General features: G+C 39.3%; 1 protein-coding gene across 11 annotated transcripts in view; it reads left to right on the forward strand.

The window, feature by feature from the left end:
* The window catches only part of LOC137624307 (zinc finger and BTB domain-containing protein 14-like), a 156,790-nt gene that overhangs the window by 99,640 nt on the left and 38,928 nt on the right, over nt 1-18,222 (forward strand). The window contains exon 6 of one of the 11 annotated variants that reach the window (XM_068354893.1): nt 5,849-6,844. The exons of 9 other annotated variants lie outside the window; for them this stretch is intronic. In XM_068354893.1, coding sequence (XP_068210994.1) covers nt 5,849-6,382 — 534 coding nt within the window. In that variant the 3' untranslated portion in view covers nt 6,383-6,844. Of the gene's footprint in view, nt 1-2,716; nt 3,057-5,848; nt 6,845-18,222 lie in introns of those variants that run through there. One more of the 11 variants, XM_068354910.1, reaches the window with a different exon arrangement.

The following is an 18,222-nucleotide window of genomic DNA, read 5'->3' on the forward strand; positions in this document are numbered from 1 at the left end:
GCAGGCCCAGCTTGTCAGAAGCTGTTTCACTGAATGACTTTGTCAATGTAAATTTTTTTTTTATATCACATGAATATTTTGAAATTTTTCTCATCAAAATGTTTATTCAATTTTTTTGATAAAAAAATGTAATTAGAAAAGCACTCAGAGAGTGCAGACTTCCTGCATGGCAGCTTATTTTGTGAAACCAGCTTGCCTTTCCCAGAATCAATTTAGACCGTAGGCATATTTGAAGTTTGTGTGACATCTATGTGCGACCTTAGGGTTAAGGTTAGGGTTAATTCGGTGGACCTTTTGCCGGACTTTGACCTTGATCTTTGAACTAGGACTATCAAAATTGAATCACTTCCACATCTCAACCTAACAATTAATCTCTAAAATTTTCACTACTCTATGGATAAAATTGTAGTCAGGAAGTTGTTCACAAACAAACAAAAACAAAACTTCCACCAAACTTCGTTGGCGAAGGTAATCAAGGTTTCAACATCAAGGTATTCATGTAAAATATGGGGCCACTTTGTACGTAAATAAAGGAAACTTCTGGCAACTGATGCTATGCTTTTTCATATACAATGAGAAGGCTTTGGAATTGAATATTTTCAGCGAGAGAATTCTATCACAAATGGTACTTTTAGTATCAATGTTTTCGTAAAATTTTCATAAGATGGATTTCCACCTTTCACTTTTTAAAATAGAATCCTGAGAAAATGCTCTGCTTCCAGAACTTGAGACCAATTCCATGTACTTTACGGTGTCAAATAATGGCCTTCGTTTATTTTTGCATAAGTTGTATTTTAACCAATTCATGTTTGATGTCAGTAGAAGTTACTTTTATGAGGATTAGTGCAAATTAAGTTAAGTGTTGTAGGGAAATAGTAATGTACATATATAATTGAATAAAACATTGAAGTTGGTTGGATAATTAATACCCCTTAGTTTTGTAGACTAATACAGTACAGCAAAGTAGGATTGATTGAATTTTTATTCTATTGAACCATAATTGAAATGTTTAACTTTGATCCTGTCTATCAATTTTGCAAATACTTTGCATGTTGTATCTGCACTATATTCCTGCCTCTTGGTAGCTGTGTTAGCTTTAGTTCTTTGTATAGTTTTTTGCTTGAGGGTGCACTCGGGCACCCTATTCTATCTTATTTCTCTTTCTTTTGTTTTTTTTAGTTTTTATAGTTTATATATGAAATATTTATATTAATGTTGTTACTGTTCGTAAAATATTTTATAATTGTTAATTCCATTTCTCATAGTTTCCTTATTTCCTTTCCTCACTGGGCTATTTTCCCTGTTGGAGCCCTCGGGCATACAGCATTCTGCTTTTCCAACTAGGGTTGTAGCTTAGCAAGTAATGATGATAATAATAATAATGATTACTGCAATCATATTTATCATGGTCCTTTGTCACTTCACAATTTTATAAGGTAATTCATACAGTATTTTGTTTTTGAAATGTTTTATTTCCACACTCAAGTAAGGAATAGTAAAGAATGAAAACTAAGCCCCCACCCATAGACTACTGTCTTCCCCAAAATGTGTAACTATCAGGACTGAAAGAGAAAACCCTTAACCCTTTTCACACTGACATTATCAGAGCATTACCGACAAGATTCCTAAGTGAATATATGCAGTGTACAGTGCTTTGGTATACAAAGGCTGCCCTCTCCCTATAGCGTTGTATAGGAGAGTCACCTTACTGCGTTCTTTTGTTAATCTATTAGAATATGATATATCTATCAAAGGAGGATGTTATTTACATTGTTTGTCTCTCTAGTAGCATTGATAGTAGATGAGTTCTCTTTTACTGAAGCCAAAACTACTGTGTGTTCTTTATACCAACATTATGGCAAAACCTCCACATCATCTTGCTTTCTGACACCTTGCTGTACAACCTCTTTCAACTTTTAGTCCTTAGCCCACCTCATTGCCAAATGACCCTTGTCCCAAAACTTTTTTTTAAGAACCTATTTTTTTGTGATGCTGACCGTACCGTGTTTGTTGTGATGTCAGTTATTAGTATTCAGTTGTTTAATCCTTCTTCCCTTCTTGATAACTACAGAATTGTACTTGAGAAAATCATGCATTGTTCTTGTGCAATCCAGGGTTCCTGTACATTTACTGTATTTGAAAAAAAACAGATTTAAGATTAGTGATTGGTGTCTCATCTTTCCTCCAACAAAAGTGATTTAGCGAATTTTGACTTACATAGATTGCTGAGTAATGAAACACCTCTGTTACGAAAAGTTTATTATAGTTGATTGGCCATTTTTTTTAGCTTTTTGTGGGGGGTTAAAGTGTTGTGTTATCTCCAAGGACTCTCTTGACAAGGTTAGAATAGAGATTCCAATCTCCTCTGTTCAAGCCTTTCTCAGAAATGTACCTGAAAAGCAAATAGAACCAAAATAAGTTTTCCCTTCGTCAAAACTCCCTTTTTCATGTGAAAAGGATTGTGTTTATACAGTAATTTACATATTTCTTGTTTATTGGTTTTTAGACTACAGTAATCAGAGAATCCAGCCTGAATAGGAACTTTATTTCTTAACCTGGTAAGTTTCTTGTATCTTTTTTTAATAACTAATGAACTTATTTGTAAAATATAAGACTAATCTTATGACTACATCTATGTACAATTATTGCGTAGCCTTAAATTTTTCCTTTGCTATTAGAATTGTGAATTTAATTGAAGTGAAATTTCTCCTTGCAGGCAACGAAGGCTCTTACCGAAAAAACAGAGAATCCAGGAAAAGCGAAACAATACCAATGCCCCTACTGCTCGTACTCATCCTGGATAAAGGTGAACTTGACGAAGCACCTGCTTGTGCACACGGGAGAGAAACCGTACGCGTGCCAGTTCTGCCCGGCAAGTTTTTCTCAGAAGGGGAACCTGAAGACGCACTTGAGGACACACACGGGAGAGAAACCGTTCGCCTGCCCCAAGTGTTCGTACCGGGCCACGCAGAAGTGCTCTCTCCAGTGCCACATGATTAAGCATCTCAAGAATGGAAATTAAGCTGAAGTATCCACCTTTGGAAGAGAGATGAAATGTAAGTCCTGCCGTTGACTTTTCAAGTCTTGATGAAATACTTTAGATAAGTTTCTAATCCATTGCTTTGCTTTTATGTGATACAGTACTTTGATTAGTATTTCGTCTTCTCCTTCATATGATTTTTGTTCTTTCAAACATAAGTGTCTATTTCATTGGAATTTTGTGTTGGATCATTTACTATACAAATATTTTTTCAAGTATTAATGGTCATGAATTTCATGCTTCTGAACTGAATCTTGAATTGTAATGGTAAAACTGCTCATGAATGTAATATATGTACATATACTGTACAGTATATTCAATTAAATGAATTCACTTCACATATATAAAAAGCTGCATCATGAACCTAAAGATGTGGCTGGTTATTTTCATATAGAATAAGGCTGAATTAAAGTATTGTTCTTTTGAATAAGTAATTTGTTCATATACACTCAGGTCCATTATGTTAACATTGAGAGAACACTTAAGTACATCAGTAGTTAACTAATGTGAGGTTTACTTTTATGCAAGTTTTGTGTATAATCCAAATGACATGTGGTTCAAACCTTTTAGTTTGAATGCCTCAAAGCTGCCGTAAACTAAAATGGTATGTAACTCTGAGTACTGTATATAAAAGGGATTTTGACGAAGGAAAAATCTATTTCTGGGCTTGACCTGTGTTGCTCCAGGAAATGTTCCTTTTAGCACCATTTCTAAGGTATAAATACTTCTAGAAATACCTGAGAAAAAGTTGCATGGAATGCCAGGAAAAACCCAGCTCGCTCACTCTAATAGAGTGTCGGTATAGTAACTGGGGCGTGTTAGAACCACTACCAGAGGTCCCTTACCAATTAGTCCTCTCCAATGTCTTTAATGTAAAATCCTTTTTTTCATCCAATTTCAAATACTTGTGATAAGTTTGCTAATCAGAATTTTTTGTTATTTTTACTGTCAAAAGATATCTTAGTTTATTGCTGGATTGAAGTGTGACATTATTCGTTTATGGTGCTGGAGAGAAATTTATAGAAGTCATCTCTAAAGGAATATACCAATATTAATAAAGTAAAACAAGAGAAACTTAAATGATTTCTTGTACTGTACATTCTTTTAAGATTTTACATTAGTGTATGGCGTTTTAAGGTACAGCACAGTACTTGATTATTTAATTGAATCTTCTGCAATTTTCATTAGCTCTATGCATTATTGTGGATCCGCGTTCGTCTTGGATCAGACGAGGGGTTATTGGAAATGCATCTCTTTACCTAAGCAGTGAATTGGGTGATCAGTTGTTAGCCGAGTTATGTGGGTTGGAACTAGTGTTAAGAAAGAAAGCGATGAAGAGGAGACATACATGAGAGTCTGTGTCTGGGATTAAGAAAGAGAGAGATGACGAGAGAAAGACAGACGTGAGTGTCTGTGTCTGTCATAACGCTTGTATGTCATCAAAGCAGGAGGACTTCATTGGAGTGATACTCATACCGTGGTGCTGAAATAATTTAAAACATTTCTCTATCTCTCTTTTTTTCTAACTTTTCCTCAAGCAATATGTGTCCTATACCTAAGGAACTATCTGAATTCATATGGCCGTCAGATTAGATTAATTCCATATAATTGTTATTATTACTAGCTAAGCTACAACCCTAGTTGGAAAAGCAGGATGGTATAAGCCCAAGGGGTGCAACAGAGAAAATTAGCCTAATGAGGAAAGGGAAGCAAGGAAACAGTTGGATTAGTGTGCCCAAGTGTATTTTTTATTGTTTTAAATAGATTCTATGGTTTATAACAAGGAAGTTGGATAGAGTATTTAACATCATCATACATGAAATACGCTAGGTCCATTTGATTTGAGTTTTCATTTGCACACTTATTAGATACCACAATATGTTGTTATAGTTACTACAGCGTTGCCTTATACCAATAATCCCTAATCCTTTCTTTCCCTCTTTGAGGAAAAGGGGAATTAACAATATGTATTTGCTGAGGTAAATAGCACTCTTGAAGCATAGTATTTAACATGGGGAGAAAGTTTCATAGTTAGTCATGGGTGAAGTAGAAGTACAGTAGCTAGGGAAGAGGTACTATAAAAATTTTAGACAAACGTAGGTATAGTTTTAGACTTGCCATGTACAGAGCTGGGAAAACTTTCCAGTGGCAGTATTAAAGGTATCTCATGATTGCCTTTAAAAGAAGTGTTGCTTTTTAGTTAATACAGTACAATGAGCTTATGGCACTGTATATTGATGATACAGTACAAAATTTATTGCACATAAAACTGTTTGAATTTTTCATCTTATAAACTACTATACCTGTACTGTAATTTCCTGTATTGTAATTTGAACTTGGAGTTGTTGGGGGCTTTCTTTAGTAGGAAGTATAATGTATAGTGGCAACTTGTTTGCCTAGCATTCGCATGGCAGCAGATCGATCCCCGCCCAGGATCGTGAGTTTAAGCTGTTTACTGGAGAGGCCACTGCTGTGGTAGAACCCCATAGGGGTTAGGGGGGTTGGCTTGCCCGACTGATTTTCGGGTGAGCATCTATTATGATGGAACTGGAAGTGAAACCAGACATTTTTAACACCTTTAAAATGTAAGAAATAGTGGAGGATGTTAAGAAGGAATTTCTTTGACTTTTTTTTTATTTGTTGGGTGGCCAGCCATATATAATGCCAAAAACTAACATTGTTTGAAATAAGCTTCCCTGTATGAGTTGTTTTTCACTGTGTGGTAGGAATTGTTCATAGTTGATATTGACTGATTGCTATACCTGTACAGTGCCGTACTTTCTTACCTCGCCATCCTTTTTTCCACAGGTGGGCGCTGCAAAATACCTTCTCAATAGAGAACAAGATTCAACAAAGTACCTGTCTCAGGCAGCACAACAGCATGCAGCCAATTATCACTTCAGCAGTGAACAAATGCCAATATTGCACAGCACATTTGACCGAAGTCATCGTAGAGCTTCAGCAGAGAAACCTTTTCTGTGCCCGCATTGTCCATCATCATTCGATCAGAGAGAAAGTCTGAATCTCCACATTCAAAGTCACATTGGACAGAAAATCTTCTCTTGTCCACATTGTTCGTCGTCGTTTGATCAGAGAGGAGAACTAAATCATCACATTCGAATTCACATCCGCGACAAACCCTTCACTTGTCCGTACTGCCCGTCGTCATTCGATCAGAGAGGAAATCTGAATGTCCACATTCGGACTCACACCGGAGAGAAACCGTTCACTTGCCCGTTCTGCAACTACTCCTCCGTTCAGAAGATTACGATGAAAAAACACATCTTTCGCAAACATTCTGGTCTGGGTGTAAATTTCGTGAAGAAACATAGTGAAATGTAACCTAGGCTTAAAAGTTGATTTCAGGTCAAAAATTTTATGCATCAAAGTTTGAAGTTTTTTAATGGATAGTTGTATGTTAGGTTTAAACATTACTACTGGTATAAGTGGCTTATGTAGGTAAATACTATTGTAGTTTTCTGTCTATCATGTCTTTTTTTTTTATTTGTAAATAGTGTAGTTGTAAGAAAGTTTTTAACTGAGCATGAGAAATCTATATATCTTTTTTTATTCTTTAATTTGATACGTTTGCATTACAACTAGAAGGGATCATGGCCAATGCTGTGTTAGATAGAATAAAATCAGAAATTTTTGTATGTTGCTCTTTTTTTCAATAGTTTTTAGCTATACAGTATTTGGAAACCATCATTTCAAGCTTTATATTATTACTATACAGTATAAATACATGCTGGTTTATTGTATTCAAAACTATGACTTATTTTCTGAACACAAATCCATTAAACAAACTTATTTCACAAGAAAATATATTTATAATACCATTCATTGTCAACTTTAATTTTTGTTTAGAACATATTTATGTTTATTTCTGGGCTCCGACCTGTGCCGCGCAGTGAAATACTCCTAGAGCACTTATTTCTAAGGAATATAACTGCTATATATTACCAGAGAAAAAAAGCATAGGAATGCCAGGTTGAACCCAGCTCGCTCACCTATATAAGGTGTCGGTATAAAATACTGGGGCGTGATAATTCACAACCAGAGGTCTCGCACTATTTAGATATCTCCTCTTCAAAATCCCCGCCACAGCGAGGTGCCGTTCAACACTACTACCACTAACCCAACCCACGCCAGTGACGTCACTCCTTTATAGCACTTGTTGTTATTAAGTCCAACATGTTTATTTTCTCGTGTTTATCCTTGGATTTATCATTATTTTATAATCGATGGCCGATTCCCATGATACCCCATCGAAGTTAAGTACTTTATCCATGTATGTTAGCGAGATTGGGCAGTGTAACCTCTGTTTTTATTAATGGAGAAGTGTTTATATATGAACGGCGTTCCCGTTCTTACCGTTCATGGTTCGGCTCTGCCCTTTTTTCTCGTTAGTTCGTCAGTCATTAATATTTGTTCGAACTTTTAGGAGTTTTTTCCTTACATTTATATAGTACACCGTCTTTATGCTTTCATCTATTTTATGTTATCCTATGATATCAGTGTTAGTGTTTCATCAAGGAGTAGGTTATGTTGGTATGCCTGCATTCGTGCATATTGGTGGATTGCGTCACCTTTGAGATTGTTTCGCTAGTTCTAGGAAGACGACCATCTCACTTATTATTATTAAACATTTTAGTTTTATTTCGTACGCTCCACCTAGTTTTACATTTGGTTCGAGTGGGACTCGCGTATTTTGTTGTTTTTACTGTTCGATCTACCGCTTCAGTAACTAGGTTGGTACCCCTGCTTTCCATCTGCTGATGGCGTCATGCTTCCTCCGTTACCACTCGCCCGAGTCCCTCTCTCGCCATTTTATTTCTGCATGCCTAACCTTACTTACGTGATTTCGCTTTTAATTCATTAATTATTTTTATGTATTTGTGCATTGATATTATATTTATTGCTTTACTCCGTTATGATCATATTTTTGGGATTTTCATGTCATGTTGAGGGGATCTCCAGTTGGTAGCCCTGTCTACCACTACGCACTGGTGATTCCCCGGTACCATACCCCCCCCCCCCCCACAGGTTGGGGAGGCTATTCCATCCCCCCCTCCTCCAGTGTACACCCTTCCTCTCACTCGATGGTTGTTGGTTATGACATACGGGTCAAGTATGCTTGTTCCTCAGTCTTCCCTCAACGTTCCGACATATTGAGGACTGAGTGTACCCACGGGGTGTGACTTAGTCTCATTCATTCATACCGGGCTGTTTCGTCTCCTCCCCTCCCATCGCCCCGATTGGCCATCGGTCGGGGGAGGGGGAGGGCCGGGACCACCGGGGACTATCACACGTGATTAGTCGGTATGACTGCACCTTGGTGTAACTTTTGCTTTTAGCTATGGTTGTAAGAATGAGCACTTAAATTAGGAGCGTCCCCACCTACGGTACCTCCTGCTATTATCGTCCGCATAGGACTTATTAATATCATTATATTATATTCTACATGAATCATTACCTTCGTCCCGGTACCTCTGGTTGGGTAGTGGGGGTTCCATTGGCTACCCCCGCGCTCTCCCGTGGTACCCTCCCGTCATCAGACATCGGAGCCTCCGAGCTCTTAAATACAAGATCTGTTGACACTGACAGTTTTGATTAATATCCTCCCTCCGGGAGCCCTATTCAATTACAGACATTAGTTTTAGATCATAACTGGAGTTTTCTATATGTATTTTAAGGATGTATCTTAGGTTACTTTAAGTTTACTTTAAGTTACTTTTAAGTTTACTTTAAGTTACTTTAAGTTTACTTTACCAACCCTGTTCCCTTTTTATTTTATACCTCCCTGGTAATGACGGGATGGTATATTCCTCGCTATGACAATATTATTTCATTGATAATCTTATCTTATTACGGAATTGTTTCAACATTTCCCCGGTTACTATACCGGTTCGAAATTTTGTTCATAGCCTTTTGTCCCGATTTCATATCGGTCTATTTTAAGAATCCGGAACACCCGGATCTTTTTAGGTTATTAACCTATTATGGGATACTCACGTATCTGTATTTTATTCTATACTTCCCAAGTAGCGACGGGATAGTGTATTTCAAGCTATGACAATATTATTTCATTGATAACCTTAACTTATTACGGGATTGTTTTAACAATGTCAGTTTATTTATAAGTTATTCCCCGGTTACTAAACCGGTCCTAGAGTTGTTCATAGCCTTTTGTCCCGGTTTCATATCGGTCTACTTTAAGAACCCGGAACACCCGGATCCTTTTAGGTTACTAACCTATTATGGGACACTCACGTATCTTTCTTTTATTCTATACTTTCCAAGTAGCAACGGGATAGTATATTTCTCGCTATGACAATATTTTTTCATTGATAACCTTAACTTATTATGGAATTGTTTTAACAAAGTCAGTTAATTTATGTTAAGTTTTTCCCCGGTTACTGTACCGGTCTGAACTTTGTTCATAGTCTTTTGTCCCGATTTCATATTGGTCTAATTCAAGAATTCGGAGCATCCGGATCTCTTTAGGTTACTGACCTGCTATGGGATACTTATGTATCTTTATGATATTCTATACTTTCCCAGTACCGACGGGATAGTATATTTCGCGCTATGACAATATTATTTCATTGATAATCTTCACCTTTTATGGAATTATTTTGACAATGTCAGTTAATTTATGAAAGTTTTCTCCCCGGTTATTATACCGGTCCGAAATTTTGTTCATAGCCTTTTGTCCCGGTTTCATACCGGTCTATTTTAAGAATTCGGAACACCCGGATCTTTTTGGGTTACTACCCTACTATGGGACACTGTAGGTGCCCCTGTCGTTACTATCTATAATTATAACTTCGGATATATTATTTTGGGATTTTCATTTTATTTCCTTTGTGATTGATCGATTTAAACATTTATTCTCGATCTATTTATTTTACATTCCCAACGGAGTTACCTTGTTCATTAGTAACGATATACCCTCTTTCGGAGCTCGCAGTCTTCCATGACTTCTACCTTGGCGACTCTTTAGATCTGGGTTGGCGGGTTTGCCTGGAGTGTCAGGGCAAAGAGATCCTGTGTCTCTTCCTTTTAGGGTTTTCAAGGAAGCACGTGGCTGATGTCGGGCCACGTCCCGTTGTCCCTAAAGTTAAAGCTACCTGCCAGCCCTAGCAAAGACTCACAGGTCTTCCAAATCACCAAACCAGTTAAGACTTCTCTTGGGCCGAGAGCGAAGCCCGGCCTGAAACCTACGACCCCGGAGGCTCCCTTCGATCCGGCAGCCCTTTCAAGATTGATGCATGGCCTCTCGTGGCATGGTTAGTTTCAACCTGACCTTTCATTAGAAGAGGCCAGCGACCGATCCCAGGGATGAGGTAGAAATTTATTCCTATTTGAACACGATGTTGTGCTGATATTTATCCATATATATACATATATATATAATTTACGGACCTCTGTAGCTCACTGGCTCAAACCTCGTGTCACATACCGAGTCACCACGATTATAGGATGGAAGATTCCTGGTGCCTCTGTGAACTTGACAATTGAATGGAATTATTGCCCATTAGGGGGAAGTGAGTGCTAAACCAGATAGCCTCATACAGGGTCTCATTTGTTATGGGCTACCTCAACAGCACAATATATCATCCCGGATGCCTCTAGGCTCCCGGAATTCGTCGAAAGCAATCCGTGGAAGGGGGCCTTGCGCTCTCCCTTCAAAGATGGTATGTTAACCATCGAATGGTTTGGCACCCGGACTGTAGAAGATTTTGAATTCTACCCACCGGGTCTACAGTTCCCTCTCTCTAGTTTCGCATGCCTTACCGAGGAGACACTCGTAAGGTTTGACAAGGTCCCCAAAGAAACCAAAATGTACCCAAAGGGGCAGGCTCAGTCCACCTGGGTCCGGCCCTTAAACGAGTGGGAGTGTGTTAACACTACGTTAACACCTCACAAGAGCCCGTACACGATGTTTCTAGTGGAGGAGTAAACCCCTACTCCGTGTGTCACTAAGATATCGGACCTTGCTCGGCAGGCAATAAACGAGGACAAGCCGTTACCGCAGCTGAAGGAAACGCATCCGACCTCCCTCCTGTCCCTGGGGGATCACGATTGCTGGGCTAACGCCCCGGCGACCTTCACATTGGGTAAATTAAGCGCTGACTGTGCTCCCATTCAGTTCAGTGAGTGGCTACCCAGGCTTCCGGAATATCTGATATGCCTCGAGCTCGAAGCCTGTATGCGCCTGAGTGGACCTATCAACTCGGCTACAATGGCAGAAAAGACCTCTTTAATGTATGAAGAAGAACCACCTTTTAAGGTCTTGACAAAGTCATTACTTCAAACCTTACTGTCTGATTCCTACGACTTCTTTGCGGCCAGACGTCGTTGCTGTAGGCATGTCTTGTCTGAGGCCACTATCAGACATGAGCCTAACAAGCTCGTTAAAGCCCCAGTCTGGAGCTGCTAGGGTCAATCAGAGCCTCAAGGTTCGATGGGCTTAGTCCCCAAGCACAAGTTCGAACCGGCCAGCAACCAATCTCGAGGTAGAAAGAGTCTGAGATCTTTCCATTCCTTCCAAACCGGCAGTCCCAACAGGTGGTTCAAACCATCCCGGTGGCACAAGGGAGTCAACCTTTCACTTCGAAGGGTCAACCCCAACAGCAATACGTGCTGGTTCCTCAGTCCCAAGTAGCAACTACCTCCTATGCTACTTCCCCAGCCCTTAGGCCCACCTTTGAAACTCAGGGTGCTTTCCAGGGTTACCAGCGCCCCAGAGGCGCTAGCTCGAGAGGAACTTTTCGCAACAGCTACTCTCGAGGCCGGGGAGGTAAATCCGCAGCAAATCATTGGGGGTTCTCAGGTAGGGGTAGGACTTTACATCTTCCGGAACCGTTGAACGTTCAACATTTGGGCTTTCAGTATAATTTCCAAAGGTCTGGGGTGGAGTTGGATAGAATGGCCCCCTCCACCAACCAGTTTTCATCAACATCCAACGGAAGAGCTAGTCTTATATGAAAACGATTTATTGCAAAAGGAAGCAATAAAGAAAGTAAATCGTTTGTAATTTCAGGATCACTTGTTCAGCGGGCCAAAGAAAGACTCAGAATAGCGAAGAGTAATCCTAGACCTGTCGCTTCTGAATTCTTACATTTATTGCGACAAGTTTCACATGCTGACCATCTCTCAGGTGCGGACCTTGCTTCTCTGTGGGGCCGTCACCTCCCCTATGGATCTTGCAGACGTTTGCTATCATGTTCCGAAAGCAAGGCATTTTCGTCCGTTTCTAGGCTTCAACTAGGCAAACTGCCTCACAGCAACTACAGAGTGATAATCTCTTACAACAGTTTTGGTTCCAAATCAACTTCGAGAAATCTCGTTTAGTCCCGAGGACAAGTTTCAATGGTTAGGATTCAATGGGTTCTATGCTCCCACACTCTGTCTCCCAACAGCCAAGAGGAACGGTATAGCAAAACACAATAAGTTTTCTCAAAGACAAATTGTCTTCCAGAAGAAATCAAGAGAGAATCCTGGGTGCCCTCCAGTTTGCCTCAGTAACAGATATACTACTGAAGGCCAGACTGAAAGATATAAGCCGAGTATGGTGCTCCAGGAAAACGAGTAATATCGAGACAATGGGCTCGACTCCAACCAATTCTGAAGAAAAGACTTCAACCATGGACAAAGGTCATAATCTGGCAAATCAGTTTCCTTACAATATCCACCCCCAAGCTCGTCATTTACACAGACGCCTCCCTAACAGGCGGGGGGGGGGGGGGGATACTCTCAGTACACGAAAGTCCTGGGACTATGGTCGACAATATTCCGCCAACTTCATATCAATGTTTTAGAAGCCATGGCGGTATTTTTGACCTTAAGCAACCGGCTCCAGCCAAAAACCAACATATCAGGTTTCTTCTAGATAGATAGTGGCGGACGCACTTTCGAGGACAACTCCGCTGGAGTCGGAGTGGTCACTAGACCCAATGTCCTTCAGTTGGATTCTTTCTCAGGTTCCGGATCTCCAGATAGATCTGTTTGCAACAAAGTCCAACTACAACTAGAGTGCTACGTAGCTCCCAGCCCGGATCCTCGGGCTTACGCCACAGGCGCACTATCATTAGTCTGGAACACTTGGGAGAGAATTTACCTATTCCCACCAATAAATCTGTCGATGAAAGTGTTAGACAAGCTCAGGACTTTCAAAGGCCAAGTTGCTCTAGTAGTCCTCATCTGGCCCAAGCACAACGGGTTTCCCCTTCTGGTGGAACTGGTTCTCCACCTCGACAGATCCCCAATCCAATACAAACACAAGCAGTACAACTCGCTGTGTGTTAGCTTCCTCAAATTCAGAATGCCCTACCTTTCTGGACTTTATGAAATTTGCAGCTCAAGAGGTGCAGATATTGATCCTCAAATACGTTATTTTTAGAATCAGATAAGAGGGGATCCACCCTTCGACAGTATGATTCGGCTGTTATGAAACTTGCCAGTTTTTAAGGGACTCAAAGGTTGAGACAATGACTATGAATCTGACAGTAACCTTCTTCAGAATTTTATTTGAATCAGACTTAGAGACTTGTACTATTACCACAAATTAAGTCAGCCTTGAAGGTTTTACAATTGGCTTTAATATTGCCCTTACAGATTCATACTTCTCATCCATCCCGAGAACCTGCGCCAGATTGAAACCATCAACTCACCATAGCTCAGTTTCCTGGTTTCTGAATGAAGTAATTAATTGGCTTCAGACACTCTTAACGAGACTTGCCATTATATTCCATTGGTTAGGAAATCCTTGTTCTTAATGAACCTGACTTCTGGCGCCAGAATATCAGAACTTTCAGCCTTGTCTAGAGATCCAGGTCATATTGAATTTCTCTCGTCAGGGGAAGTACTCCTTTCCCCTGACAAAAGATTTTTAGCGAAAATGAGGACCCCCAGGACAGACGGTTCCCCTGGAAGATTGTCCCACTTCCGCAGGACCCATCTTTATGTCCAGTAAACACTCTGGAAGCCTACTTAAACATATCTCCCGTTCAGTCCTCGGGGCCCTTACCCATTAGAGAAGGTGAAGAACCATCATCCTGAAAGGACTCAGACAGAAGATTCTGCATTTCATTAACGGGCTACCTAGAATCATTCCCACATCACTCCCTTACGTCCATGATATATGAGCTGTAGCTACCTCAGTTAATTACTATGAACTTCACTGGACTTACTAAATATACAGGCCGGAAGTCTCCAACAGTATTTAAACGCCACTGCTTAAAACCTCTGGAAGCCTTATATTTGCTACAGTGGCAGCAGGGAATGTGATTCCTCCTGAACATAGTGAACCTTAATCAACTATGTCTTGCTATCCTCTTACCTGTTATTTTGGATTTTGTTACTTCCTCAGGTATTGTTCCAAGTTTTGGGACCATTTCTCTGGTACTATTTCACTGCGCGGCACAGGTCGGAGCCCAGAAAAGGGATTTTGACGAAGGAAAAATCTATTTCTGGGCGAGAGACCTGTGCCGCCCAGTGAACCCTCCCTTGACTTCCCTCCCAACATGGGCCCCAAACCTTGGGTGCTATGAGGAGTGACGTCACTGGCGTGGGTTGGGTTAGTGGTAGTAGTGTTGAACGGCACCTCGCTGTGGCGGGGATTTTGAAGAGGAGATATCTAAATAGTGCGAGACCTCTGGTTGTGAATTATCACGCCCCAGTATTTTATACCGACACCTTATATAGGTGAGCGAGCTGGGTTCAACCTGGCATTCCTATGCTTTTTTTCTCTGGTAATATATAGCAGTTATATTCCTTAGAAATAAGTGCTCTAGGAGTATTTCACTGGGCGACACAGGTCTCTCGCCCAGAAATAGATTTTTCCTTCGTCAAAATCCCTTTTTTAGAATCCAATAAGGTCATTAGAGTCACTTCAGAAAAAGCAAAGTTTTAACTTTCTACAGGAAGGATACTAAAGGGCCACTATGGTAATGACATTAATCAATCCAGCCATTTCAGATGACCCATATGTTGTCGCTGGTTTTCTTAGGTTTTAAAAACGAAGCAAAAGAGACAATAACCCCAGAACATATTAGTTGCCCACGCCTGGCTAGTACAGTGGTAACGTGTTTGCCTAACTTTCGCATGGCAGCAGTTCGATCCCAGCTTGGGACTGTAAGGTAAAGCTGTTTACTGCAAAGACCACTGCTGTGGGGGTTGTGTTTGCCCGGCTGACGTTCTGGTGAGCATTTATTGTGATCAAACTGACACCAGACGCCTTTACCTTTAGTCATCATCGCCTTCATCACTAAGGTCAACTAGCCTAGTCTTCTCTGGATTTTTCCATGAACCAAACATTAATACCCTTTTATGTTTGGAATTCTTAACATGGTCAGCTACCATCTGGGCATGCTTCTTCATAAGAGGAACAGTAGGGTATCATTATTCAAAGAGATCTTCTGAATCCCAATATTCTGGCACGAGACACAAACGGAAGGATAAGCATCATCTCCCAGTGATAAATAACTCCCTTGAACAACCCACAAGAATTCTAACAAATCCAGAAGACATCTCAAAGTATGGTTATAAGTAGTTCAAGGACATAGGTTCCTCAATATCAAGATCTTTGGATTGACAATGTCTCTTTTAACTATATACAATTCAGTTAAAATTCTAGGTGTGATTGTTGATTTAAAATTTACTTTTGAGAAGCACATTTGGTCTATTCAGTTGCACAAAAAAATTGGCTTATCGTAAAGTCTCAAGATTTTTGCCGATCAATCTATCCTGAAGAAATGTTTTAATTCTTTCATTCTGCCTTGTTTTGAGTGTTGTTCCCATGTCTGGTCTTCAGCTGCTGACTCCCATCGTAATTTGTTGGTTAGAAACTTGCAGTCTATTAAATTGCTTGTGCCTGATCTATATATTAAACTCTGGCATTATCGTTCAGTTAATTCTTTATGCATGTTGCATAAGATTTTTCATAATTCATATCGTCCTTTGTATTCATATCTTCTCAGATTCTACCATCCAGTATGAAATACTATGTATGCAGATAATTCTAACAATCATGCCTTCTCCATCATAAGGAATTGTATTCCAGCTGCGACCAGATATCGGATTGATTGTACTAATCTGGCGGTGGAATTTGTGGAACTTTGGAAGTTCAAAAATTTTTGTAAATTCTTTTCTGTTGAACTGATCGACTTAAATCTCGTTTTATAGTTTATGTATGACTGATATAGTGTAACGTTACTGATCTTAGATTTAAAAAAAAAAATTTTATTCATTACTTAGATATAGATTATTTTTCTTCTTTATTTTTTTTCATTTCCTCACTGGCCTGATTTCCCCAATCCCCAATGGAGACCTTGAGCTTGTAGCCTTTTGCTTTTCCAATTACGGTTATAGCCTAGCTAGTAATAATAATAATAACAATAATATCGACAAGAACCTAAATCACAAAATCCACACAATATTAGGGGTATACACATTGATACTACAGTACTAATGTTAGAACGATGAGAGAGAACTGAAAAGGCAATACCCTTAAGCCTATTGTAAAGAAAGAAAACAGGAAATTTTAAATTTTAGAGACGTTGATAACAAACCCAGTTTCGAGAGAGAAGCAAATGTTCAGAGACTTCATTCTAGTTTAATATACAAGAGAGTAATTTGGTGCTATTGATATGTTGAATTGATTGTAAGATTAGTTTTATTAAGTTGAATAACGAACAAGTTCGTTATTATTTGTAAATTGCAAGAATTTTTGTATGTGAATGGAACTCATGCAATTAAGATTTAATGACAACTCTGTATTGTGAACATTAATATTTTATGGAGTTGATTATCAGAAGTGATTCCTGTTCTTTGGTTATAAGTAAATACAATTAATTAGATTCATATCCAAAGGATTCCACTTCTAATTAGATGCACAAATGTATAAATTGTGAATGCTCTTGTGGATTGGTATCTCGACTTAAAGTATTTATATTTTCAATGCCCAATTGGGGACCAAAGATTTATATAAGTGAAATGAGGCAGAATGACACAACCATGATTTTTTTTTTAAGTTATGTTATAAAAAGATTTCAGGAACCAAAATGCAATTATCAACTCATCATCATCTCTTCCTATGCCTATTGATGCAAAGGGCCTCAGTTAGATTTCGCCTAGATTTCCCCAGTTTAAATGTTAACCCTTTTACCCCCGGGGTATTTGGAAATTTCCAACAGTTAACCCCCAGGGGGTTATTTTATTCCCAGCACATTTTGCAGTATATTTTCTTTAAATTGCTCTAACAGCCTTAATTTTTGTCATAGAGAGGTCAGGTTGGTCTCATTCTCTTGGAAAATGCCTGAATTTTCTGAAAAAATTATCAAAAAATATGAAAAACTAATTTTCATAGCATTTTTTTGCAAGGACGTACCGGTACGTCCATGGGGGTAAAGGGATGGCTTTTGTGAAACGTACCAGTACGTCCTTTGGGGGTAAAAGGGTTAATAATTTAAGTTTCTTATTCATCCAACAGTAATTAATTAGAGGGAGAGGTGAGGTTAATGCTGCCTTTATGATAAGCTCAAACAGTTCATTCGTAGACCTCAAATGGCATTTGATAGAATACTAAGGAAAGAAATATTTTGGACTTCAAGAAAGAAAGTGTTCAAGAATGGGTTTGCATCTAGAGTCGACCTTTAGTCCCTTTCTTTTTGTGCTGATTACAGAGGTGTCGAGTGATGGGGTTAGGAGCGGAAATTTACAGGAATTTTTAAATGCTGATGATCTAGTGATCTCACCGAAAGATTACAGATTGTGGCAGGTGTCTAGTATGCAGGAAGGGATAGGGTATTTATAAGATATATTTAAAACGTGGAGGTGGCGTACGTGTAGCTGAGGTTGAAAGTAGGTTCAATGCAGCTTGTTAGAAAGGAAGGGAGGGGGTAAAGGTAGTGTTTGAGAAAGAGATTCAAATAAATGTAAAATAAGTAACTATTGTACCATAAGCAGACCATTAATTATGTATAGTTCAGAAGGAAGGAGGAACAGAAACGAGAACCTGAGATGGACTGGTCATGGGGAAAGAATGGGTAAACAGAAGGAAGGCTTAAGTGAAAGATGTAATAAATTGAAGGAAGAATCAGAGAAGGGCCTTGGTGAAGGGCTCTAGATAGAATTAAAAGAATATGCATTGGTTTAAAAAAAAGATGAACCAAGGA

This window comes from Palaemon carinicauda, chromosome 31 (assembly GCF_036898095.1).
Source record: "Palaemon carinicauda isolate YSFRI2023 chromosome 31, ASM3689809v2, whole genome shotgun sequence".
In the NCBI taxonomy this organism is placed as follows: domain Eukaryota; kingdom Metazoa; phylum Arthropoda; class Malacostraca; order Decapoda; family Palaemonidae; genus Palaemon; species Palaemon carinicauda.